At 38.9% G+C, this 27,179-nt stretch overlaps 1 protein-coding gene across 1 annotated transcript; it reads left to right on the top strand.

Moving 5' to 3' along the window:
- Positions 1-17: 17 nt before the first annotated feature.
- Positions 18-26,723, top strand: Cd200 (CD200 molecule). The gene is made up of 6 exons (XM_034515890.1): positions 18-216; positions 8,452-8,533; positions 11,347-11,673; positions 13,705-13,977; positions 16,114-16,257; positions 25,397-26,723. Exons 1-5 carry the CDS (start codon positions 205-207, stop codon positions 16,254-16,256), a joined length of 837 nt encoding a protein of 278 aa, XP_034371781.1. The 5' UTR covers positions 18-204; the 3' UTR covers position 16,257; positions 25,397-26,723.
- The last annotated feature ends 456 nt before the right edge of the window (positions 26,724-27,179 follow it).

Raw genomic sequence — 27,179 nt, 5'->3', positions numbered from 1 at the left:
GGGGGGTGGCGGGGGGCGAGGAGGTGTGGGGAGGAGGGAGGGCGTGGTCCACCCTAGAGGAGCTACGGAGCCTGCGTGTGCGGTAGAGGGGGCTCTCTGCGCTGAATGGTGGTGTCCCTGCTCGCAGGTGTTGCGGAGATACCCTCCACTGTGGAAGAGCTCAGACCCCGAGAAGCTGGTGTCTAGCTGCAGCCCAGAGCAAGGATGGGCAGTCCGGTGAGTGGAGTCGGAGATGCGAAGGAGGGAGGAATGGGCGATAGGGACTCGCGGAGCCAGCGGAACCAGGGAGAGAAGCAAAGCAGCTGTTCCTTGGAGGAGGGGTAACCGGGGCTTGGGGCTCTGTAAGGAGGCACGGAGCACGGAGAAAGCCCGGCAACGCTTTCTCTGGGGTGGGCGGCTTTGCTCCTTGCTGCAATTCCACTGCGAAAACACGGCCTGAGCTCCATGGCCAGAAGGGGAGGGGTAGCTCTGTGCGTCCCCTGTGCTGCTCCTTAACCTGCGGCAGGGGTGTAGCCTAGTCATCTAGCTTACTCTCTTCCTCTCCCTCCTGCTGCATTTCTGACCCTTGCCTAGGAAACCATGAAGCATCCAGTAGTGCTGCAGCGCTAGCTTCCGAGAGGGATTGTCAGCTCCACCTCAGTGGTTTTGTTGAAAATCCAAGATATTTAGAGAGGCCGACATTTTGAGTCTTTACAAAGGCAGAAATTTTTAAAAGGAAGGGTGGTCACACGCCCTATTCTTTATACACACGGAATTAGTAGAATTCGGTGAGAATCTAAATGCAATTAAACCCCCGAAGTACCTACTCCTTTTCACTGGGCTGGCGAAGACCACAGGTCAGTTATTGCATTATCTTTCTTAACAAAGAGGAATGCTGGTCTCTCAGCCAGATACTCTTAATGTTCAAACAAGGAATTGCTTTCCTGTTTTACAAATAATCGGAGAGAGGCTTTCATTTTTTCCCCACGCCCCTGCGACTGCAATGAAGTCATATACAAAATCAGACCTAGAAAGAATAGAATGGGAGCTATGTGCCTAGCAGGTGTGTGTGTAGTTGTCAGCTGAGACTCAGAAGCCAATGATCATCCATCTTCTTGATAAGAATTATAGGAGGATTTTTTTTTTTTGTCATCATGATTGGACCCTCCAGTTAATTCTTAATTGGTTAATCTTTAGCATCTGTTAAATTCTGGGCACTTGTATTCGGTGTTTTAACCGTGGAATCGTCACCACACACCTGTGATAGTCGCTGCAGCACTGACTTGCTGGGTTTGCAAGCAGACAAGCTCCTAGGATCTTTACCGTTCAAAAATGCTGTTTTAGATTTTTGAATATTTGTGTATGCACAGTAAGATCTCTGGGAGTGGGACTCAAGACTAAGCAGGAAATTCATTCATTTTTCATGTGGGTCTTGTATACACAGCCTCAGATAATTCCATAATTATACAGCTCTTTTTGATGACTGTAACCATCAGGTGATGGCAGGTATGGAATTTTTCATAACACTGTCAGTCCTCAGGAATTTCAGATATTAAAGCATTATGATTTTTCAGTTTCCCACCTATGCTTCATTTAACCCTGAGATTAGTACTGACGTCTTTCCCCAGGCTCCAGAGAGGTTAAATAATATGTCTTACCTACTATATTTAGGATTCACTCTAGACTGGAGTGGGTCCTGGTTACCGTAACCCAGCAATTCCACATCATCTTTCTGAGAAACAGAAAGCCTACCACTGTCTGGCATGGACCAGAGGAGAATATAATAAACATTATGTGAATTTTGAATAGTGAACCCTCTCTTTTGACTCCCTGATCCCCAGTCTCTGTGGTTTTGGCTTTTACCATCCCCAGGACCCACTCCTCAGTCTTCTGTGTGCATCTGCTTTTTCCCTTGTCCTACAACACTGTTATTTTTTCATTACAAAAGCCAGATATTCCTGCATTTTCTTATTAGAGTCTTTACTAGAGCCTGGGCTTCATTGTGAGAGAAGGGCATATGGTTTAAAAATAATGGTGTGGAATTAGCATGCCACGATCTGCTAGCTGGAGATAAAGTAAAATTTATTGATCCCTAGCTGCAGAACCAGAGGATACGTTTGGCGAGATTTTTTTTCCCCAGCTATCCTACATGATAAGAAAGAATGGAGAACAGGCTCAACAATATGGAGAAGAAAAATCCTGAAGTCCCCAAGGCACTTCAGAGCTAAAGCCCTTTTAGAAGGTGGTGTTGGTGTGCATGAAAAGGGAGGGGTGCATCCTTTTAGGGAGCTCCTCGCTTTTAACTTCCTAAAGGGTAGTGACTTTGTTGTGAACCTTAGACATATGAAGTCTAAGGTAGGTGTGGCATGTTTATGGTACATTTGAGTACCCACTCCTCAGACAAATTGTCTGTGAGAACAGTAATTTGTACCAAGGACCACTCGGATGATGGAATTTTAAATTTTCTGTAGCTTTAGGTTTGTAAGGAAAACCGAACTATGCCATGTAGATGGGTACCAGAGCCCACACCTTTATGGCTCTCCATGGAGTCCAGGCAGAAAGTCTGAAAGACAGGGGTGTGAAACAGAAAAACACTCAGGTATGGGGTGGCATTGGAGATGTCCACAGGATGAAACATCACCTCTTTCAGGGTGATGAAACACCACACGGAATACCAGGACCAGGACTGTGATGAAGGTTCTGGGTCTATAACACTTTCAGTGAGTGCTGGCAGAGCCAAGTCTTCTTGACTGTAATGCCTATGCCCACAGGGTACTGTTGGCCTCAAGAGAGGCCCACACACTGTTCTACTGCTCCTCCTCGATGACGCCAACCTGCAGACTCCGGCTAGGACAACTCTCCTTCTTATGCTATCTAAACCCAAAAGAAGAAAGTATTGATCTTTACCAATTAAGTTTCTTTCTCTGCTTATAAACTCACTTGTTTAGGAAAACTCAAGTTTACATAATGAGATTAATCTCTGTGACACACCATGTGTCATGAACTGGTGTGTCACTTCACCCAGTATCATTTCCTCCATTAAGTTTTAGGTCATGGCATACATTAACCAAAGCAACAATTCCATGCAGTGGGAAAGGAAAAGATCTTAAAATTGGAGAGCTCTCACTGTTCTCCAAAGCTTGGTGTGGCAGAACATACCAGCAATTCCAACTCAGGAAACAGAGACAGGAGGATAAGGAGTTCAAGGCTATCCTTGACTACATATCAAATTCCAGGACCACCCTAGACTACATACTATTCTATTTCATCTTACCCTAACCAGACTCTTCATTTTTTTTTAAAGACTCTACTTAATGCCTCTATTATCTGACCCTAACCCCACAGGAAAACAGATATCATAAGACAAAGAGAAATTTTAGGACAATGAAAAAGACTCACTTTAGAGGTGTTGTGGAAAATAATCTCTAGAGGCCACTGTATCTAAAAGGAATGGCAAAAAGTGGGCATGCCTTGAGAAAGAAAGAGTCCCTCAGATGGCAAAGAATCCGTTGACAACTGTCTTTATCCAAAACCACAAACCAAGGCCATTTAAGTGGTTATGGTCTAATGGTTTAGAAATAGGCTTTTGTTTATCCACGGTAGCAGAGGTTGTCTCTACAAAGAGGCTAACATACACATTTAGTATAGGGTGTCCACACTGGGTTTGTTGTAGCAGTAGATTAGAGCAACTTGATTTGGTGAATATTGACATTCTTGTGAGTCAAGAAAAGGGAGGGAAAAAATGGAATAACAGACTGCCTCTATAGATACAGCCTTTGCCCAACTCCAGGAACCCAGTGCTCTCTGGGGGTGGTATTTTCTGGGAGTGTGGTTTGCCACACTGTAATGTTAGATTTTCCCCATTCACAAGGAAGAAGGAAAAATAGGATAGTGCTGGGAAGGGGGAAGGGAAATGCTAGGCAGGTGATTAATATATTGGAGACTGTGCCTAGGTTCTAAGGCATATGGTAGACTATGCTTAGAAAGAAGTTACGGCCAAAAGCAGACTAGTAAGCTCAGTTAAGACATAACCATGGTAAGATGGTCTGCAAAGGATTAAGGCCACTGGGTCCTTAGGGAGGAAGCTCTACTCTGGAGCATTAGCAGTTCTAATAAACATAAGCAAGACAAGTTCTTTAGAGACAAAGCCTATGAAAATGCACACCCAAGGAAAATCAGTGAAGACAGTGCACATAGGGGTGTGCATCACAGGAAACTGCCAAGGCAGAAAATGATGTGTACACTTCAACGTAGAGAAGGTAGAGAAGGGCTATAAAAAGTTTTGGGAGAAGGATCATGAGGCCTCAACCCTAGCCAAAGAGTCACAGGCAACTAAGGAATGCTGAGAGCAAGAGAAATAATCTTCCTGATGGAAGAACATGCACTTGGTTATCTAATAGAAATTGGTCAGCCCTGAAAATATATGCAAACAACTAACATTATACAGACTGAGCATGTGTATATAACAACAAGAAAAAGAGTCCAAGAATTTGAAAGATAACAAGGGAAAGGGGAATAATTTTATACATATATATATATATATATATATATATATATATATATACATACATACACACAATACATATGCACATATATACATACATATAAGTATATATGTGTTATATGTAAATATATATATATATATAAAATCATTCCCCATTCCCCTGCTGTCTTTCAAATTCTTTGCCTCTTTTTCTTTAATTGTTTATATATATATATATATATATATATATATAACATATATATATATATCAGGGAGTATATGTATATAATATAACATATTATATATAATTTGTTATATGTAATATATTATATATAATGCATATAATATATTGTTTGAAAGAAAACAAGGAAAGGGGGAATATATTTATTATAATCTCAAAAATATTTAAATAAAAAAAGAAACTGTCAACTCATGCAACCTTGAATTCAAGGAAGATTAATTTTATAACATATAAATATGTGCCAATATGTAAAATGAGTTAATAAAGTAGGGGGTCTCTAGGTACTTTATCTATCAAAATTTTCAAAGCACTGGCCACAGTACCTAGCATAGATCAAACTCAACAGATGATGAAAGAAGCATTGCCAAAGGCTCAGTTAGGTATGCATGAAGCTTTTACAAGGAAACCTCCTCTTCTGTACAAGTAATTATGCTAATACAAAGAATTAAAAATAGGACAAAACACCCAATGACAAGAGCTGAGACCAGGATACTACAGCAAGGACTTCACATGGGAGAATTTCTTGTATAAAGTGACTAATTAAATATCTGGGAAAGAGAAGAGTCTGGCAGCCAGTGAGACTCTTGTCTGGGAAAAAAAAGTCTAAAGGAAACACTTCACACAATGAAATGATGATGAATTTCCTGCCATTTATAAAGTTGTTAACCCAGGCTGTTCAGTTTATCCTTTCAATTGGGAGCATTTTGGGTGAAAGGAGGACGCAAAGGAACTGGACTACGAGAAAGCTTGGTAATTTGAAGGGTCTGAAAGGTTGGCAAGGAAGAGCCTCGTGTGCAAGGAGGAGATACAACAGTATGAGGCCTGAGAGCACTTGGGTAGGTACTGAGCTACAGGTAGTAGGAAATACACTTCTAGGAGTCCATGGAGGATCTGGTGGGAACTTTTAGCCAATTTCATAATTCCTGTCAAATTGCTGGAGCCTAGGAACTTCATTAAATGTGATCCCCTTATCCTGACAAATCAGCAAGACCTTGATAATCCCCCACAATCGTGCTTTTGAGATAGAAGTTATAAAAATATTTTTACATTTGTGACTAATTTTAAAAACCAACAATGCTATAGTTGTCCCTGAGAGGCTCCACCAGAGCCTGACCAATACAGATGTGGGTGTTTGCAGCCAACCATCAGACTGAGCATGGAGACCCCAGTAGAGAAGTTTGAAGGACTGAAGGAGCTGAAGGGGTTTGCAGCCCCATAGGAAAATCAATATCAACTAACCAGACTCCCCAGAGCTCCAAGAGACTAAACTACCAACCAAAGAGTATATATGGAGGGACTCATGGCTCCAGATGCATATGTAGCAGAGGATGGCCTTATCTGGCATTAATGGTAGGGGAGGCCCTTGGTCCGGTGGAGGAGGCTTGATGCCCCAGCATATGGGAATGCTAGGGGTGGTGATGCAGGGGTGGTTGGAGGAACACCCTCATAGAAGCAGGGGTGATGGGATTGGAGTTTTGTGGAGGGGAAATCGGGAAGGAGGATAACATTTCAAAATATAAATAGATAAAATAACCAATAAAAAAACCCAACAATGCTTAATGCACAGAGTCAGGAATGTGTTGATGTGGTTATGACTGTGAACTTTGAAGCCAGTGCTAGAGTTTGAGTCCTGTCTCTACTGCTTCCTGGCTATGCTCCCTGAGTAAAGCTACTTAAAGTCTCTCCCTCACATTCTGCATTGTGCAAGCATTGATATGAACAGCACTTTCTTCATAGCTTCCTGAAGTGTTGGGTAAAGTAGTTGATCTCAAGTGTTAGTGACAGCACCTGGTACATAATATGTTCAATATCTGTTAGTCTTGTGGTTATTAGTAGTTTAGTCACCAAAAGCAAACTAAAAGTTGAAATAAAATTTTTGATGCATTTATCAGGTATGGATCTATTTCAGTCATTTACTCTTTCAAACCAGACAGTCATGTACTTACCACCTTAGGTATAAAGAATATTATTACTGAAAGTCAGAGACATTTCAGAAAACAAAGTTCGGTGATAGCACTAGCCTAGACATTCAAGCTTTAAAACCCCACACACTGAAAGACGAGGGAAAAGTTCATTCCGGAAAGAATTAATGACAAGCTCCAGAGTGGTGAAAAACCAAGCTTTTGTGACCCTAGGGAGATAAGGGTTTTCCAGTCCAAGAAAAGGAAAGGGCTGACTAGTGACCACAGCTACAGCCAGGCACCAGCTTGTATAAATGAAGGAACATTGTATCCTAACCCCAGCCATAGAGAATCAAACAGAATCTGTACATAGGGCTTGTGTTCCAAAAGAAGGCAGGGTGCAGTGTAACTGAGAGCCACAGGCACCTGAGAGATAATTCATAAATTTTCTTTGTCCAGTACAAGGAGAACCTAAGGTAGTTTACACAAGCACAAGAGAGTTGCAGTTGGCCTTTGAAGTAATAATTGTAGGAGGATGACCTTGGTGACTGAGAGAAATACAGCTATCTTAGGGAACACAGAGTAGAAAAATGGTTGTAATGAAAGACCAGTAGCCCTGGGCTATGCCCTGATGTGCTGTAAGCCCCCTAAGTTCTTGGATTGCAGATGTAATGCCAGAAATGGGGTGCTTAATAGAGTATTGGGGTGCTTGGAAACTAAATGGACAGAAAAGGTACTACTTTGACTGAAAGGAAGTTTCTAGCCCCAGTTGGAATGGCAACGTGAAATAAAAATGAAATCCAGTTCATGAAAATTACAGAGAAAATTGGCATGTCTTACATTCCTTTAGTATGAAAATTTTAGAATTATGGCCCCTGAAATGGCTCTGTGTTGAGGCCCCTGCTGCACAAGTCTGGTGACACAAGTTCAGTCCCTGAAACTCACATAAAGGTGAAAGGAGAGAACTGCATCCACCAGGTTGTTTCCTGGACACACCCTGACCTTCACACATAAGGTATAGCTTGAGACTCATCCATTCACATCACATACGAGAGCGCATGCGCGCGCACACACACACACACACACACACACACGCACGCGCACACACACACACACACACACACACACACACACACACACTAAGTTAGTTACAAACATAGAAATACGAGAAAGCATACTGTAGATCCAGTAAAACAATTCTGAGGCAACCATAAAGGGTAGCTGATCTGAACACTCTGTCTCCTCAGTTTATAGCAAGGCAATGCCCAAAATAACATTTTCTTAAACAGTGCCAGGACATCTATCAGGGCAGAGGATTCCTGATCAAGTAAAGAAAAATAGAACAATCAAAAATAAAGTTAGTATTAGTAGTGGCTTCTAAATATTAAAAATGGTTGCATTTTCAAGACAGTCAGCCTCAGGAACGCTCAGGGCACTAACATTTTTGAAAAATGTTTTCCTTTTGAGCTTTGTCCTTAATATTAACAGTAGCTGATTATTTGGGAAGGGTAAGCTTTCTGACATCTGTATTTTCTATATTTTTCTCTACTAGCATGAGGCAGTTTGGCTCCGGGAGCCTATGTGTTCAAGACTCTGCTCCTGACAATGGTAGCTTTAAAAGCAAGACTCACGTTGCCAGGGCTATGAAAAGGCCACACAGTAGCTTTCGCCACCCCACATCCTGAGCCCTCTAATTTCTTTCATTTATAGCCACGGGTTCTGTTTCCACAAAACTCTGGTGGGTAAACACTTGGCCCCTGAATTTCCTAACACAGGTATTATAAGGACGTTTCCCTGGCTCTGTCCAAATGCAACCTCTGTTTCTGTCGTTTGCTTTCTGTCTTCAGGTATTCAGGAGACCTTTCTCCCATCTCTCCACCTACAGCCTGATTTGGGGCATGGCAGCAGTAGCGCTGAGCACAGCTCAAGGTAAAGACACTCAGTTCTTCATCTAGAGAGCCTCTGGGGTGAAGGCTGGCCACTCCTTTGCCTATTAGACTGGCCCACTCATCTGCATGAAGTGCTTGAGCATGCTCTCAGCCTTTGAACAGTGGGAGTTGTTCTTCCCGCTTTCCATACTTTCGTTTTCAAATTTGGCACTCAGACGCGATTCCATTAGGTAAACTAGATTTAAGAAAAACAATCCCCTCCCTAGTAAAATACGATGTCAGATTTTCACCCAGAGACCTGGGGGAATATATTTGAAAAATAATTCCCTCGGAATATTTGGAAGGCCATCCTTAAAATTGAGTTCATCTATTTTTTACAAAAAGTAAAAGGTAGAAAAAAAATACTATCACTCAGAGATGCATAAGCTTACATTGTCTCCTGTATAATAATAACCTCACTTGTTCCACTATCTCTGAATTTCCTAATTTTTCTTGTCATTTTGAAGGAGGTTGCGTCCCACTTTCTATTGGTTCTTTTCTGATCACTGTGGTGTGATATCATTCATCATTAGCCTCTCTCTGAGAAAGACACTACCAATGAAGGGCCGGCAGGCCTCACCCCCACCCACAGCCCTGACGCACTATGTCCATTACAGGATTTACTGACCAACTAGCAAATTTGAAAAGGATTTCAAACAAGCACCAAAGAATTGGTAGACTTTCCCATTATGGGATATCCTTTACAGTCAGGTATAGCTTACCACATGCCTGATACTAGTTTTAATCTCCTTTCCACTCTGCAATCTAAAAGCAACATTTTTTTTCAAACACACTCTGCAAAATCTCCAAATGTTTTTAGGGAACCTCAACTTCATCAATGGAATTCTGCTTTTCATAACTGTCCTTACCTTCAAGGAGTTCCCATCATTAGATTCCCAGCTAGGTAACACGGTGGCCCAAGGCATGTTGGCTGTTATGCTCTCTTTGTTCTCTGTCACTCCAGGGGAAAGTTTGTGCAACCTTTGTTTCCTGCTTACACTTGTTAGTATTAAAGAAAAAAATTAGTGGTTTTGTTCATCCATATGTTGTCTATCATTTTTACTTAGTTCCCTGCTGTTGTTTGGTGTATGGAGAGGGAGATTTGGATGTAGGCATCTATTCATTTTCTGTTTCTTTGGTTCCCAGTAAATGTAGTTGTGTTAAATCTTTCCATCGTTGAGCTTTATAGACACTGAGTGCATTATATTCTGGTTACTGTTTGGTTCTGGTAATTTATGAATCTTGTTATGAGTTCAGCTATAATTAGAGTTTAAAAAAGAATTGAGGAATTTTTTTTTCTTTTGTATTGTGGAGAGTGTTCAGAAAGAGTAAATTTTTTAAGATCAATTTCAAGTTCAGTTTGGGGGAATATTTTGTTTTTTGAAAAGATTATACATTTTATGACTCAGTAGAATACATATCTGAGTAATACATATCCATATATATAAACATATAATGGCTATGGAAATCTTGTGTATTCAGATTAAGTGTAAGAACACCTACAAGCATATTTAAAATTTTTCTTTATTATCATATTTAAATTTTTGCCTTAATGATTTAAAATTATGGAATTGAAGATTCTGAGAGACATATATTATCTCTGTGCTTATATTATCACTATGGGTTTATAAATTGCTGTTGTAATTCAGCAGTGTTTGTTTTATATGGCTCAGGGTTAGGTTGTCAAGTAATGAGGTTTCACGGTTAGTATGTTGTCTCACATTGGATTGCTCCCTCTTCATTATCCTTTTGTTTTTCCGTTTGAAAAATGCTGTTGGGCTAGTGTTAAAATGTTTTAGCATATTTTGAGTTTTTCTGTAATCCTTTGTATACCTGTATATCCCCCTTATGTGTTTCATTCTCAGGGAATGCCAAGGCCTGGTCTTCTGGCCTACGAATTCTTCATTCAGTGAGAGTTCTGCTAAGTTGAACAATGTGTTGAGATTTTGTATTTCCTGTTTTCCAGATCTCTAATTTCTACCATTTAAAATGTCATCTTTTAAAACTCACCCATATTCATTCCAAAGTATTATCTGATTTATGATATCCGGATTCATTTGCTGTGACTTCTTGAATATAGCATTTTGTACTCCTCTTTCATTGTGTCTCTTTTCTCAAAGCACTGGTCCTTTGGTATTGGTTATTTGCTGTCACCTGTCAGAGTATAAGTGGCCTGCATTGCAGAAAAGAAATTGTTGCCACAACATCTAATAAAAATACAGCATGGTGACAGTTGGGTGCTAAAATCTTTTGATCATGCTGGGTATATCAAGTTTTCCAAAGCATCATCCTGTTTATCACTCTCCTCATTTTCCAGAGCCTGGGCACTCTGATGCTGTGTGTGTGTCTGTGTGTGTGTATCTGTGTGTCGGTGTCTGTGTCTGTGTGTCTGTGTGTGTAGCACTTTCATCATCTTTGCTTAAACTGTTCACTCTGCCTGTTGCTCTTTGACTCTTTTTTACCTGTTGGCTCAGACATCACTAAGCAGGAACTCACCTGGTGAACAGATTCCATCTGGCGCTTTTCACACTCAATCATTCTACTTATTCTCCCACTCACAAAGACTCTTCACAATTTCTAGTTACCGAGCATTGTCTTGTTATTATACTCTGCCTCTGCTTTTCAAAGTCAAACGGGCATATTTCTCTGCTAGCACACAGGCATGTACATACATTTTGTTTTCTTTTTTTTTCCTCTTTTATTCTTTTCTATATTTGAGTTTTGAGTTTCAGCAGGCATCTATTCATTACTAGGAGTGTGTGTGTGTGTATGTAATAAGGTTCTAAAATAGAAATGTTCTTTTTGGTTCCATAGTGGAAGTGGTGACGCAGGATGAAAGAAGGGGGCTGCACACAACTGCGTCCTTACGATGTTCTCTGAAAACATCCCAGGAACCCTTGATTGTGACATGGCAGAAAAAGAAAGCTGTAAGCCCAGAAAACATGGTCACTTACAGCAAAACCCATGGGGTTGTAATCCAGCCTGCCTACAAAGACAAGATAAACGTCACTGAGCTGGGACTCTGGAACTCAAGCATCACCTTCTGGAACACAACATTGGATGATGAGGGTTGCTACATGTGTCTCTTCAACACTTTTGGTTCTAGAAAGGTCTCAGGAACAGCTTGCCTAACTCTCTATGGTGAGAATCTTTGAGAATACATTCTCTCTCTCTCTCTCTTTTTTTTTCAGAAATGTAATTTCCAAGAGCATTGGGTATGTGGTTATGGTACCTAGATTTTTTGATCCATAAACATGGGCAAGTTCACTAGAAGGCTCTTAGCCTTTCATGCTGTCACTATTATTGCAGGATTTGGAGAGCTAACATCACTGTAATAAATTGTTTGGCTGGAACTATCTTCTCTCTGGGGTCTTGCCATCACCAAAACTGAAGACAATGATGAAGGTGACATTCTCTATGGCAGTGAATTCATTGCTAGCTTGGCCTTTGGACAACAAATGTGCAATATGTTATCTCTAGAGCCCTTTACAGCTTCTGGAACTAGCAACAAAGGCACAGTAGTCTAACCTGGAGCCAATATGATGTCTTTCTTGTTATAGTTCAAGGAAGCAGTTTCAAGATTTCTAAGGGTACAGCCAGCAGAGGCTTTTCATAATGAGCTGACACCACTGGGAGTATAAGAGGATATTAATCATTCTTTAAACATCCCATAGGCTTAGTGGTGTGATGAAACTATTTCTTCTTTACTAATACATGGCTTCAATGAAGCATTGGGAAGTGGGACTTAGGATGACTTTGTAACATCCAATGTGATGTGGTGGTTTTAGGAGGAAGAAGACAAACCTAGCAGAGACATTACAAATACTGAAGCAAGGCTTTAAACACAGTAAGAGAATTGGCCATGGGAAAGGAGAGGTTTACTAGGTACAAGAATGTGGGAAATCCGATGGGTGCAGGGTTCCTCTACTTACTCCATGATGGAGCTTCTCAGTGTTAGGTCAGGCTTTCTTCCTGATTTCTACTTCTTTGTCGATTTCTCTTACTCTCTTTCTTTCTTCTCCCCACCCCATATCCTTCCCTCTTGTCTTCTTTTCCTTCCTTTTTTGCTTCTTATTTCAGTTTTTATAATTTCTGCAATTTTTCTCGAGTTCTTTCCTCTCCTGCTCATTCTCCCTCCATCCTCCAAATGGGGAATCCTCCCCTTTCTATTCAGCCATACAACTTGCATCTAAGCCATTCTCTCTGTTAACGCCATAGACTATGATACACAGTCTAATCACATAAATCATACTCATTTTTCCTTACTTTTATTTCTCCCAGCACTTACTGATTCTTGGAATTTGAGCACCCATCTACAGTTCCACTCCCCCAGCTACTGCAATCTACCTATCCCTTGAACCTACAGGCACAAACAAGCTTTCACTTACCACTGGCTTCTAATTAACTCATGGGCTGCAAAGCCAGCCACAGAAGAACTGGTTTGTACAGGTTGGCAGAAATAAGGCCCACATTCCAACAAAAATAAAGTTGTTAGCTGGGGAGGCCTTTATAAAGAGAACAGGCTGCAACTAGTGGGGAAATTATATCCTTTTTTCTAAACTTTTTTTTGGTCAGGTCCCTGAGGACCTTCCAACAGTTACTCTCTGATTTTTTTTTTTATGAATTCTGAGTTCCTAGTTTGCATTTTGAGTAGGTTTTCTAACTAGGTAATTTGGGGAGAAAGGGCGAGTCTCCTCTCTATCTCATTCAGCTTTTTGAAAAAAAATTTTTTTTTTCTCTAAACAATAGGCTCTGAGAACTGTACCTTGCCTGTTACTTCTGATAGGTAAAGGGTACACATAGAGGGGGGCTGATTAGGGGATACTGTCATATGATTTCTGATAAACACATACCAGAAAAGACTGCTCCCACAAAAGATGCAGAATAGTCAGACTTAGACTATACGAAGGAGAGAAATATCATTTCTTATCTTCTCTTCATGTTTCTACCTAACCAGCCAGTTATGCTAGAGACAAACTGCAGATACGACATTTCTCATGCATGGTTTGAACTCATAGGAAGAGTTTGGGAGAAAGGCGTGTCATTATTTTAATCTGTCTACCTCCCATTGTCTTTCTGTGAGGAATTTCCCCTTGTCCTTGTAAGAAAATGGAGAACCCAGGGGAGGTGCTTAACTGACAGCAGGCCATGTGTTTTTTTCTCTTGTCGCAGTACAGCCCATAGTACACCTTCACTACAACTATTTTGAAGACCACCTAAACATCACTTGCTCTGCGACTGCCCGCCCAGCCCCTGCCATCTCCTGGAAGGGCACTGGGACCGGAATTGAGAATAGTACCGAGAGTCACCCCCATTCAAATGGGACTACGTCGGTCACCAGCATCCTCCGGGTCAAAGATCCCAAAACTCAGGTTGGGAAGGAAGTGATCTGCCAGGTTTTATACCTGGGGACTGTGACTGACTACAAGCAGAGTCTGGACAAAGGTAAGAGAGGCTGGGCAAGGTAGACAGTGGTGTGTCTATGTTTATGCACTGGGAAGATGATAATGTTCTTCAGAGACTCTCAACTGCTCAGCAAAGGCCATAGTTAGAGAGAGCATGGGGCAAGGGCAGGAAGAGCTTGAGGGAGCAAATACAAGTTTTATTGTTGTCTTTCCATCCACAGAGATGACATTCTAAGACTCCAGTAGACACATAAAGCAGTAGAAAGTATTGAACCCTGTGTTATATACACATGTGCGCGTGCGCGCACACACACACACACACACACACACACAATGCACATGTACCTATAATTGACTTGGCTTTCTAATTATGCATGGTAGGAGATTAAACAATAAACACCAATTAAGAAATTACAATCACAGAAATCTACTTTAGTTGATATTTGTATTTAGAATTCCTTTATGCAAAAAATAATCATTGAATATACTAATGAAGTACAAAAAGCAGTCAATATGAAAGTCAAGGCAGCTATTGCACAATTAGGAGAAGGATAGCACACACAGTGTCCTTACTCCAGGCAATTCACACCTTGGTGAGGTGAGATGAGATGATGTCAGATGTTATCCACCATTCACAATGGCACATGAGCTAAAATGTGTGGATTGTGTCTTTCTGGGATTTCTTTTTCATAGTTTTAGACTACACAAGAGCTAACTCAAGCTCTAGAAAGTATAATTGCTAGAAAGGGTACATGGGAACAAATTGCTTAGATACCTATAGTTGTTATCCATCAACAGGGAAATATTTTCTAGACAATCACAAAACTTTGTGTCCAATGCTCTAGTAAGAAAGCCACAGTAGACCATGAAAGTACCTAAGGTGAAGGAGGTGGGGCCTTAGCTCAGTCTGGGGATTAGGAAGATTTCTTTGAGGACTCCATTCACATTTGTGCTAAACAAAATCTTTGGATGATCATCACTGAGGAAAGCTCCATCAGAAAGCTCATCATTCTTTGAAGAAAAACTACATCACCATTGATGTTTTTCTAGCTTCACAGATGATTCCTTCCAAATGACTCTCTCTGGAACTCATGGATACATGGTTTGAGAATGGTGTGTGGATGACTAGTAGAGCACTTGATTTCAAGCATGGCTTTCTCTCTAGTCCTGGAAGTGGCACACGGTGATAAGCACCTAAAATGACAGCAGCTGTGTGCGAGCACTTTTCAAAAAATAGAACCTGGAAGAGTTGTGCATGTTACCTTTTTGTGCAGTGGCCTCCTGGGAGTAGCTCCTACAGACGTGTCTGACTGAGCTTCTTAAAACCTTAATGCCAGTTAGAAATTGGGTGTTTTGATACATTTTGGTCAAAAAGCCTTGTGTGGTACATTTGGATTTTCATAGAGAGAGCCTCGGGATCAGCCAAGGCCAAGAGCAAATGTCCTTGAAAAAGCAAGAACTTGATAATGTAAATAAGTCCTTTTCCAGGAATTCTGAATTTAACTTACATTACGTAAAGTTTTCTATTGCTTGCACAGCATTTCTTTATTCTGTGAATATTTACTAATGGCATAAAGCCCCATGTGCAGCTGTAGAACCATGGAAATTAGACAAATCTGAAGACTTTCAGTTGTGAAAAGTCTGCTACAGAGAAAGTGCTAGATGTCTCCTCTCCCTTTGCATTGTCTACAAGGAGCCAGTGTTTAGCTGGGGTCCATTGAGCACTCCTGGGAAGAGATTTAGCAATGGAAACATAGATTGGAAGAGATGTAATAGAACAATGGATGAATTGCTTCCAGTAGTCAACATCACAGGATTTATGAATTTTTCCCCTTTCTAATTTCCAGTGTATTTAATTTTAAAGAAGAAGAGATTTGAAGGCAAAAAGATCTGACTAACCCTCAGCTTTTAAATTCTCTACCCTGGTGCTGAGTTCAGCTAGCTTCCCTAGTTAGGAGTGGTTTCATTTTTAAGTCTTATAGATATTAATAACATTTAACTCCTGGAATGTATTCAGGATTAAATTAAATGGCATTGCAGGAATCTTATTATTATATGTAACTGCATGAAGTATGCTGGCTGTTGCTAACATCTAATTGTTTTATAAAACTCACTTTGTGCTTAGCACACTCCTCTTCTGACTCCTCTTTCTCTTTCTCCCGTCCTTGACACACAGGATTTTGGTTTTCAGTTCCACTGCTGCTAAGCATCGTCTCTCTGGTAATTCTTCTGGTCTTGATCTCCATCTTACTATATTGGAAACGTCACCGAAATCAGGAGCGAGGCGAGTCATCACAGGGGATGCAAAGAATGAAATAAGGTAAATATTCCTCTCTTTATAGTAACTTGGGGTTTGTTTGAATATATAAGTAAGGGAGAACATTGGTACATCTATTGTTTATAATATACATTATGTTGATGCTGTTTAAGGAAAGCTACAAGCTCACTTTCTTGCAAGTGAACATTTCGAGTTTTCATTTCCTAGTATATTTAAAGGCTATTTTGTAAGAGTAAGAACTCTTAGAAAGAAAACAGGAATCTACTGATTGGATAATAACGGGATATTGTGAAATCAAATAGAAAATTCAGGCTCCCACGCAAGGACCCCTCCACCTGTTAATGAGGCCAATCTTGTCTTCTTTTATATCAAGCCTCAGCCATCTGACCAATTAAGAAACTATGAGATTGCCCAATACCATCTCATTAAATAGCACTTCCTATGCTCCACTCTCATGATTCCTCAAACACTCTCTACATACAAGTGATTCACACATGTTGTTGTTATTTCATAGTATTCTTCCTGCCTTTCCAGGCTGAGAATTTCTCTTCACCCTCCACCACCATTTGCCACAGGATCATATACATATTGCTATATATGATATATATTGCAATAATGATATGTTGTTCAATAAGTGTTCATTTATTAAGTGAGGAAATGAATGGAACTAGCATGAATAATATATTTTCCAAATTCTCTTCCTCTTATGGGAACTCAGTACCTTATGAATACCAGCCAAGCCTTAGACAACATAAAGCATCAACGAATAAGATTGCCACTAACACAAGAGAAGTGAGCTAAATTTCAGGAAAGAAATGCACTTCTTTGGTTTCTGAAGCCTGTACACAACCTATTAAACACAAAGCTGGGATTTTTTTTTCTTTAAAATGGGAATTTCCTAGGGTGAAGGGGTAACGTGGGAGTTTCTTCTATCCTAGATGACTGAACTTCAGGGTCAGGGAAGAAAAAAAAAGTTGGTTTTAAATAATATTTTAATTTTGATTTTAAAATCGCCCTCACTCTTATATTTTTGGTTGTGAGCCTAGCCTTTAACGGCTGAGCCCACACCCACAGTGACACACCTATTCCAACAAGGACACAGTCTCCTAATAGTGCAACTCCCTGGCCCAAGCATATACAAGCTATCACAGATAGTATTTTTTGTCTGTAGATGAATAGGGTAATTTTTGTCCAGTGGCTATTTTGCCATAACTGGAACAACTCCATATGGAAGTTTTGATGCTCAGTTTCTTCTTTGAACCAAGAAGGGGGTACTATCAGGAGCAGACGTGTCTTTAGTCAAATTATCTTTAATAATAAATTAATATTAAATGTTAAAAAAATCACCCTCAAATTCTACCTTATTTTCCTTTTCACTTTATAGTTTCTGGGCTGTTTTTCATGTCCTCACAACATTTTTGATCACCTTATCTTGGCTAAACCTTAAATAAACACCAGATTAATTAATATGAATTTACAAACTGAGCAATGAGCCTACAATGTGCATGCCCCGTTTTAGAAAGCAGATGAAGGGACTTGTTCTGTCTGCAAGGTTATAGAACAGAATATCTCATGGTATATAAACAGAAGCCATAGAACACCAAGCCCTCCCCACAGTATCAAAGGCAGAAATCTCTTTGATTCTATCTTATCCAAACATTTCCACTTTTCAATTAGGTAATGTGAGCCCAGCAAAGGAAGCCAGTTTTCTTCTTGAAGGTCAGAATCAGTTCTTATAAGCAGGTTAGAACTACAAGCCTACTTTCACCCAACTCGAAAAAAACTCTGGTTATCAGTTGCATTCACTGTAAATTGTTCTATGTTGCAAACAAAAATGTCCAAAGTATTCAAATTCATTTTTAACTAAGAGTTATATTTAGGCCCAAGATAAATTTCACTAAACAAGAATATTTGCAAAGTAACAGTTCTTTGTTCATTTAGCAAATCTTAGATTTTCTGAGGAATAGAATTGCTAAATGCCAAAAAGAGACAATGTCTGTTCTAAACTTTTGCTTCACATAAAAGATAAATATTCCTGCTTCAGATGAACCTTGTGAACACTTAGTTGCCATTTTGTTGGCAAATGTTGACATGACATATGACTATATCGGTCACATTCTCTGAATGCTCATATTTTGAGTAACTTGATTTCTTTTTTAAGATTTTGGGACTTTAGCAGTCATAGGATTTGATTCTGTATACTTAAAGCTATTAAAACCAAGTGTCAATTATTTTGGAAGCCTAATTGCTCAGAGCTAAAAAACTAATGGTTCCCAAAGAACCAAATTTTAATCTATACATAACATTGTGAGAAAGAGAAAAAAGTCAAAGAATATAATAACACTTCTCTCTCTTTTTTTTCATGCAACAAGTACACACACAGTTCTGCACTTGCCTTCCATATTTCTCTCCGGTACTTCCTCCCTCCTTCATATTTTCTTTCCCTCATTTTTTGAGGACATAGAACTTTTAGATATGAAAGGAAATGCAGTCAGGTAAAAACAACATCAAGGTTCTCAAACCAGTGACCCAAAAGCTCATGCTGTGAACATGAAAGAGGAAATAAGAAAGTGGAACTGAATATGGTGTGTGTGTGTGTGTATGAGTGTGTATGTGTGTGTGTGAATATGTGTGTATGTGTGTGTATGTCAGTGGGTGTGTGAGTGTGCACACATGTACACATGCTGTGTGTATGAGTATGAATGTGTGTGGGAATGTGTGAGTATGTATGTGTATATATGAATGTGTGTGAATCTGTATGTGTGTGTATAAATGTGCAAGTGTGTGCTTTGCAGGTAGATAAAAAGAAAGATAAAGGACGCTTGTACTAACTGAATCTGAACAGACCCATCTCCATGGAGGGCTCAGAAGCCAATTTGAATGTGTTCAGTTATGTCAACGTTGTTCATTTGCTAATCCATCAAAACAAAACTCCTTTTAGATCCCAATCACAATTCATAGTCCACAAAAGTGAAAACAAATTTAGTTTTGCCCAGAAGAGCAGTCTGTAATAACTGCTGTTGTCTTTGGATAGAGGTCAGTCTCCCCTAACTCTTCTTGTGATTCAGTACAGTGTAGGACACTGTCCTCTACTGTCTTTTCTGTTGTACCATGTACTCTGGAGGAAGTTATGCTAGTTACTAGGTCACTGTCTACCCAACTCCTGGCAGGATCATCACAGTTATTCCCTGGTGTCTATCCTTATGAGACTAACAAGCCTTTCGGTAATATGCTTACTTTGTTTTGTTTCCATGAATCAATATTTTATTATTGAAATAGAAAGTGAAAAAGAATTCAAAGTTTCCTGTGGAAATTTTCTACCATCCCAAACCATTTTTCTAGTAACAGTAAATGTTGTCATAAGTTCATACCTTCTCCATATAGGACAATGAAGTAAAATTTAGACTGAGAATAATCTTGCATTTCACAACAGTCACACACCATCTATTATATAGATCTTAGAAATGATGAATGAAATTTGAGGTCTGCTATGGAGCAGATCACTGTAGATATTACCTCATGTTAGAACTCTTTGTTTTGAGTAGCTAAGTTATTTTCTTTGCTTTGGTTTGGTTGATTCAAGACTGGGTTGGAAACAGAAGAACAGACACTCAAGTGAGACATATATTCCGGTCTTCACTTCTTTTCCAAGTGCTGGCTGTTTTATATAAAAGATATTTTTGACCACATAATATTTATATTTATCTTGACTTCCCTTACTTCCTAGTAACCTGAGCTATGAATGAGCTTTTGACAATACATGATTCTATTAATAATTTACTGTTTCCTGGATAGGAGCATATACTGATTCCTATTTTAAGCACAATATTAGGTGAAGGAACAAAGATTTTCAGTGAATTTTGTGGTGATAAAATTCATCATTAGTTAGGAAGATAATCCTAAGAAGGTTTATTACTAAAGCAATTAGAATCTTTGTTGTTAAACAATAATGCTAATGATTTCCAGATTAAAGGACTGGGTGAGAATCCCTATAATTCTATCCCATAATCTTCATAATCTTAGGCAGGAATATGATGCTCTATATGAGTGAAGCAATGGGGATCCTTTAATAAACTATTCAGGCTAGCATTGCTGGGAAAAATGTACTCCAAGCCTATATGAAAAAAATGTGCATGGTTTTTCATGTGTAAAAATGCTATTCATCATTCCAAAATGGCATGATAAAATCTGATCACCAATTTCTTGGCCACCAGGCTGTCAAAGCCTGGGTTTTATTGCATGGGACTATTCTTTGTTATTCTCCAAAACTCTAAAAAAAAATCTTGCCATAAATGAATCAAATCCTGAGTTTCATTCCATAGCAAGAATATCTCTAGTAGTGAAGACATCATAATCTTTTATATAGCAAATGAATGACAGTTTCGCTCTAAAGTGGACATCTATTTCCTTAGCTGTTCGACCATGGAGATTTTTTTAAAAAGAGATTGCCTGTTCATATTAGCATCATTTATTACAAAAATTAATGAAATGACAAGGATTAGTACATTTTTAAACTGAGTAATCCTCTAATGACGTTGTTACTTTGAATTTTAGCTTATGTTCTTTCCATCCTGTCTGTTACCAGGTGTGTTCTTTGAAACTGCTATGCCCCTCACTGTTGTAGTCTACGCCTTGAACCTTGGCTGAACAGATTCGCACTTTTAGTCTTTGTTATTAGCGAAGCCGACTTTATGTTACCTAAATTGGAAGAGGTTGAGTTACTGTACAAAAGTACACAAATGGCTTAACCAAGAGAAATACTATCTTTTCTATTGTTTCTTTATCAAATAATCAGAAACTTTGTGGCTTAAAACACAGAAAATCATTTTTCTATAGTTGTTCAGATCAGAAATTCAACATAGGAGTCATTGGGCTAAAAATCAAGGGGCCTTTTAAAGCTGTCTTCCTGTCTTCAGATTTTCTAAGAGAATCAATGACCTGTGTTTATCTGGGTGTTTCAGATTGACTTAATTCCTTGTTTTTGTTTTTTGTTTTGGTTTGTTTGTTTGTTTGCTTGCTTGCTTCTACTTGTTTCCATTCCATAAATGTCCATTTAGGTCATTCTCAAATTGAATTTCTCACTAACTCTTCTTACCCTCATAAAGACCTGTGTGCTTGCAGTAGGCCTATTTATATCTCTGGGCTCTTAATTAAATCATATAGACAAACCCATTCTTCCATGTAAGGTATTCCTTCCCACTTTCCTGAAGTTAGGATGGTGATGATAAAAGACAACCTTGTTCTGCTACCACACAGGTGAAGGCGGGCTGGAGTAAGTGGAGAAACAGCTGTTACCTGGTACAAACATCCATCCAATACTTCTATGCTTAGCCTCACTTAGTTCAGAGCAATGCTGAATCAAGGGGCATCAAGCCATGGTCAGAGCCTCCGAACACAGCACTTTAATTTTCTCACTCAAGCCTTGCCTCCTTTCAACAAAGCAAGACTTTACAATATTTTTCAACATTATATTCTGTGTCCCAAGTCTTTTAACACAAAAAACGTTAACTTCTGATTTTTGTTCTTCATTAGTCATCACTGACTGTAACATTACCAACATGGGTTCTTTTCATTGGAACCTCAATTCTTGCATACTTCCTGCATCTCCCTACCCATATACCCATCACAGCAACAACTGTTACTGACCTTGTCCTAATACCTTAGTCATAGGTAAGTCCATTTGGATTCTCTGTAAGAGCAAGGTAAAATATTACACTTAGCACTGTACATCATGATATCAGACAGGACCAAACTGGTTTTTCCTATTGATTATAAGTTAATAAGACACATGTTTCTAACTAGGCATGATGGTACATGCCTGTAATATCAACAACTGAGATGTTGAAACAAAGGAATTTCAAGTTTAAAATGAGCCTGTTATATGTAGTCAAAGACTGACTAACGAGGGGGAAAATGGCGGTTTCTGAGTCTCTAATACTGAGAGAAATATATTATGAGGCCATTGTAGATACTAAATACCTGGATATTTTCCTCATTACTCTTTAAAAATACCTACTAAGCCTCAGTAGATGTCATCAGCCCATATACAATATAGTTCTTCTTTCAAAAAAAAAATCACAGGACTAATAAGTACTGTATTCTGGCATGCACATGAACATGCACACATATTCACACACACACACACACACACACAGACCTCAATGTAGCATGTACACCTATGTCCTCTTGGTGACTTTTTTCTCTCGCAACCTTCAATACAATCTTCTATTTTACAATACAGTATTATGGAAGCTTCTTTAGACCAGAGAGCACCACAATACAGCTTATTTCTCTTTTTAGTAAACAAACTAGATGGAACTCGCCATGATCTGTCAGTGCTCCCAACTCTAAACGTCTCTGTGGTCAATGATTTACAAAATTCATGACATTTATACAACAAAGAGAAAAGGTTAGCCTTGTATTTTGTAAGTCCTTTGCCGATTATTTTTACTAAATATTATTGGGGCTTTTCATCTTCAAAATGTGTGTATCAATAATTTCAACTTGATTATTTGCATTACTTTTTAGACTGACAAAACTATATTAATAACATATAATACAATGCTTTGAATGTATATGCAAATTCTGGAATGGCTAAATCAAGCTAAGAAATATCACTTCTTAATTATATGTTAAACCTTTTTATGAGAACAGTTACAACCTAAGGCTTCAGTAATTTTCATGTGCTTGATGACCTTGTTACTCGAGACACCATGTGTTACAATAGTCTCTGGAACTCATTCTCTGTCTAACCGAAATTCCCCTCATCTTTCCAGTGCTGCTTGAGATAATTCTACAATTGTATTCCTGTCCTCAATAAGTCAATATTTTAACTTTCTCTTTTAGCAAAGGAGATTTAAATGACCTACAGAGTTGGCTATTTTGTGATCATTCGTTTGTTTTATTAGTAACTACAATTACTTCTTTACCTATTCTGACAAAGCCCTATTTCTTTAAAACAAATAGCTGGGTACCTTTGGACCTATGCTCCTTTCTCTATATTCGGGAATTAGGAGCAATTACTGTAATTATATAAAGGCTGTGAAGATTTTAAAAGAAATGCATGCAACTAGAAAATGCTAAAGAGAAAGGAAGAAAGAAAGAAAGAAAGAAAGAAAGAAAGAAAGAAAGAAAGAAAGAAAGAACAAAGAAGTCAGCACCAACTAGCTTAGGGGATTGCCAGCAGAGTTGTTTTGTCAAGTTATTTAGTACAAATGTTTTCATCATTTATAATTTCAAGCTACCAGCAATTTGACCATTGGTCTATGCCACTAAAGCTCCATTCACATCACTAAATCATAGTAAGCTTCCAGTAGGTGCTGGATTCTGTTGTTATTGAGTCTATGGTCCCTTTGGTTTTATCAATTTACTTGTAATTTAAGCATTTTCACACATGATAAAAGGAGTAGAGCTTGAGGAAGTGAGCAGAGAAAAAGACATGGGGAAAACAGCAAGCAGAATTTGAGGGAACAGAACTCAGAAACTGATTTAAACACAGGAATAGGAGTACTTGGGCGCCAGAACACACGATATTCATTTCACAAGCAGGTTTAAAAGTTTGGAAGAAAGATAAGCTGAGAGGGGGAAAAGGACAGAAGGTATATATAGCAAACCCTATATATATTGAAATGAGCTTATGATGCCTAACCTTGATTTATTGGTATTGGTAATGTAAATTGTTTCATTTTGAAAATGTGGAACTATTTTGGTTAAACTGACTTGTTTTGGGGGGTGGGTAAGAGGACTAGGATGATGGGAAAGTTGGTTATTTGACATATGTATATATTATAATATATATTGTATTGACTTGTTATAGAGACATTTATATTAAACAGAGGAACCATAGATGAATGAATGGCTAAGGATACTATGAAAAAGTGAAAATGGCATTCTGAGCAAACCATATATTAGCATGCAATGAAAGGGAAGACTGGGGAGTGGGGCCACTTATTTAAGATAAGTAGTCTGAGGTCAGCTTCTCTGGGTTGATTAGACTAAGAACTTGGAAACAGAAAACAAGCCAGCCATGGAGGAAAGCAGAGATAGTTGCCCTCTAGCAAAAGAATTACAAATTTGGGATCTCAAAGAAAGAGAAACCATTAAGATTTTAGAACACTCTTATATGGAGTATGGTCTGAGAAGGGTTGCCCACCCAAAACCTACTTCTTACTAATCTGCAGTAAAGTGTAGGTTCAGACTAAATGGATGGTATAATAACAACTTGACAGGGCAAGTTCATGTCTGTATAATATTTTAAATATTATAATATAATTATATAATAGTATAACAATTTTAAAAAATCAATTACTGCATAAATTTCTTCTCTTCTATTTTCTTTTTATTGTAATAACTCAGAACACAGAAGGGTCCAAAGAGCTTCTGAGAGTACCTTTTGCCTTTCTGTTTTATTGTATTAAAATATTGGGCCATGTTAAGGGAGAAAGTGGTGATTTCATGAATCACTGATAGCTGATGCTGAAATTGTTGGCATCTAAAATATGCAGAACTCTGGAAGATCCAGTAAAATGACCTAAGAGGACACAAAATGGGAGGGAGGGACTGAGGTTAAATTCCAGGTCTGTCATCTCACTATCTACATTCCCTGTAGGGAAGCTGACTTCCTCCCATTTTACGTGCTAGGCAGTCAGTAACTCTTGAAAGACTTTCTATGTACCTAGTGATTATTCCCAGTCTGATGCCCGCAAGTTAATGACCCAGAGGGAACAGAGCTGAGGGTTCTTCTTAGTTAGAACCTCTCTGATCATTTGGTATTCTTGACCAGTGCCTTTTTTTTTTTTTTTTTTTTTTTTGTAGTCTTAGTTGATTCTCTAGTTCCTTACTAGGTCAGAAGTGTGTGATGCCACCACTTGAAAGACCAAGGAGGTAGCATCCTTGAACTAGGTCATTGCTAGTTCAAAGGCATTCTGGGCTTCACAGTGAGTCAATGAGTTCCAGGACAGACTCAGACTCCTCAGTTACAGAATAAAACTTAATATCCAAAAGAAAGAACAAAAGAAAGAAAAGAACAAAAGAAAGAAGACAGAGAGAAAGAGAAAAAACAGAACTATACACTAAGATATCTCTGTATTTCTGTGTTTCTTAATTCTGTTGTTAATTGCTTAAAGTATGTTGAGAAATTAGAAATGTCCAATGTTGACACATTTCTCTTTCTTTTATTCAGAGCTCTAGAGAAATTATACAGAACCCTGAACGTGTTTCCCTGGTCTACTTGAATCTGATGTGAAAGAAAAGCAGGAGGGAAAAAGGTCATTCTCCATGGGACCTAAAAATAGCAAAAGACGCAGAAGCAAGCCTGTGAGGGATTTGACTTTTTGCTGTTGTCCCTGGTCCTCAGTGTTTGCATTCCAAGAGGGAGTCGTGTGCCTCGGGTCTGTTGTAGGACTTGATTTTTGTAGAGCAATGCAGTGCTATGCTGTTAGAAAGGCACCAGACTTAGAATCACCAGTGCCAAGCTGTCTCTCAGACCAACTAGGGCTCCCACCAGAGGGAGGGACAAATTGTAGTCAACTTACCTCACAGAGCTTTCTGGTCCTTATACAAAGTAGAAAGGAGTGGGACCAAAAAATTTGCCATGTCTGAAATCTGATGGAATTTTAGGAAGAAAACTGAATAAGCAAAAGAAGAAGAGAGAACACAGAAGGGTCCAAAGAGCTTCTGAGAGTACCTTTTGCCTTTCTGTTGGTGTCCCAGCTCTGGTTTTGTTCTTAGGTCCACCAGTGTGTTTCCCTGTTGTTTGAGTATCTAGTCGACTACCTGCTACTGTTCTGCTGATTGTTGGCCTTGCTAGAATCCCTGATTCCCCTGCCGTTCTCTATGTGCTTCTATGAGGGTTACTATGATGAAAATAGAGCAAAATTTAGTGTGAAGTAACACTGGCAACCGTAACGTGTCCATTTAACTTATTTTTATAGCACTTAGGCAATATTGTTAGTCTTAGTGAGTAGCTCACATCTTAACAAAAGCATGCTTTCCCTGTCCATTTGGCCCACGATATCACCCTCTTTGAGGCCATTCTGAATCCTGTCTCGTGTAATGATAATATATTATGAAAACAGATATGTTAAGAATTTCCTGTACAGCAGTCAGTTGTATATGCTCTCTCTCTCTCCCCCTTAGCTTCCTTTTCTGTGATTTTATTTTTCACAAAGAGAAGGTAACTCTGGAATACAATCGCTTTGTTCTGAAGACATTGTGAACTATTAATTCTTAACCCTTTGAAAAAAAAACTAGTGAAGTTGTTTTTTGTATCTTTTGCTTCATCTGTCTCTATAGAGTGACCTAGTAATTCAAGTGTAAGTTGTATTCATTGTTGAACTGGATATTTATATACTTGGTATGCTTTTCACGTGTTATTTAATTCTGTATAATTTCCTATATTTGTATTAAAGTACTGAGCGATTAAAAGTGTCAACTAAATATTTGATGTGTACCATTCCCTTGAGAAATATAGAAATAAAGAATAACACTTGGATTTTTTTTCCTCTGTATGCAAAATCTTCAGTTGACCTTTCTGCTTGCTCATGGGGTGGTATCTGATGTGGTCTGTTGTGTAGGTAAGTGTCTTTTGACATGATTCTAGAGTTATGGAATTTCCAAGGTGCGCTCTCTTGCTTTTACTGTTAAATACCAGACCCCATAAAGGAGTGGCTTAGATGGTTTCAGGCACTACAGTAATTAGCACTCTGTCTTGCTGTGTTTCTGGTACCTCGGCTGAATCATTGCTGTGTCAGGCAAGAGGAGTGAAAGAAATACTTTTCCAATGTGTTGTTCCCAGGACTCACTCCTCTCATGATTCGAGGACATTATTGAGGCCCACAAAGAGTTTCTATGTGAAATGAGTTATGTATCTTGATAGCTACCATATCTGAGATAGAAGTATACATTTTTAAAGGGCAATATATAAGCACGTGGAGATGTCAGTGTTGTGAACACCAGCACCTGTT

This window comes from Arvicanthis niloticus, chromosome 12 (assembly GCF_011762505.2).
Source record: "Arvicanthis niloticus isolate mArvNil1 chromosome 12, mArvNil1.pat.X, whole genome shotgun sequence".
Lineage (NCBI taxonomy): Eukaryota > Metazoa > Chordata > Mammalia > Rodentia > Muridae > Arvicanthis > Arvicanthis niloticus.
Note: the sequence above shows the minus strand (reverse complement) of the source record. Positions and strands in the feature narration are given on the sequence as shown.

Excerpts from the sequence above, each read along its gene's own strand:
- Cd200 (XM_034515890.1), top strand. Across the intron at positions 11,674-13,704 it reads AGCTTGCCTAACTCTCTATG|TACAGCCCATAGTACACCTT; the intron begins GTGAGAATCTTT and ends CTCTTGTCGCAG. Across the intron at positions 13,978-16,113 it reads CAAGCAGAGTCTGGACAAAG|GATTTTGGTTTTCAGTTCCA; the intron begins GTAAGAGAGGCT and ends CTTGACACACAG.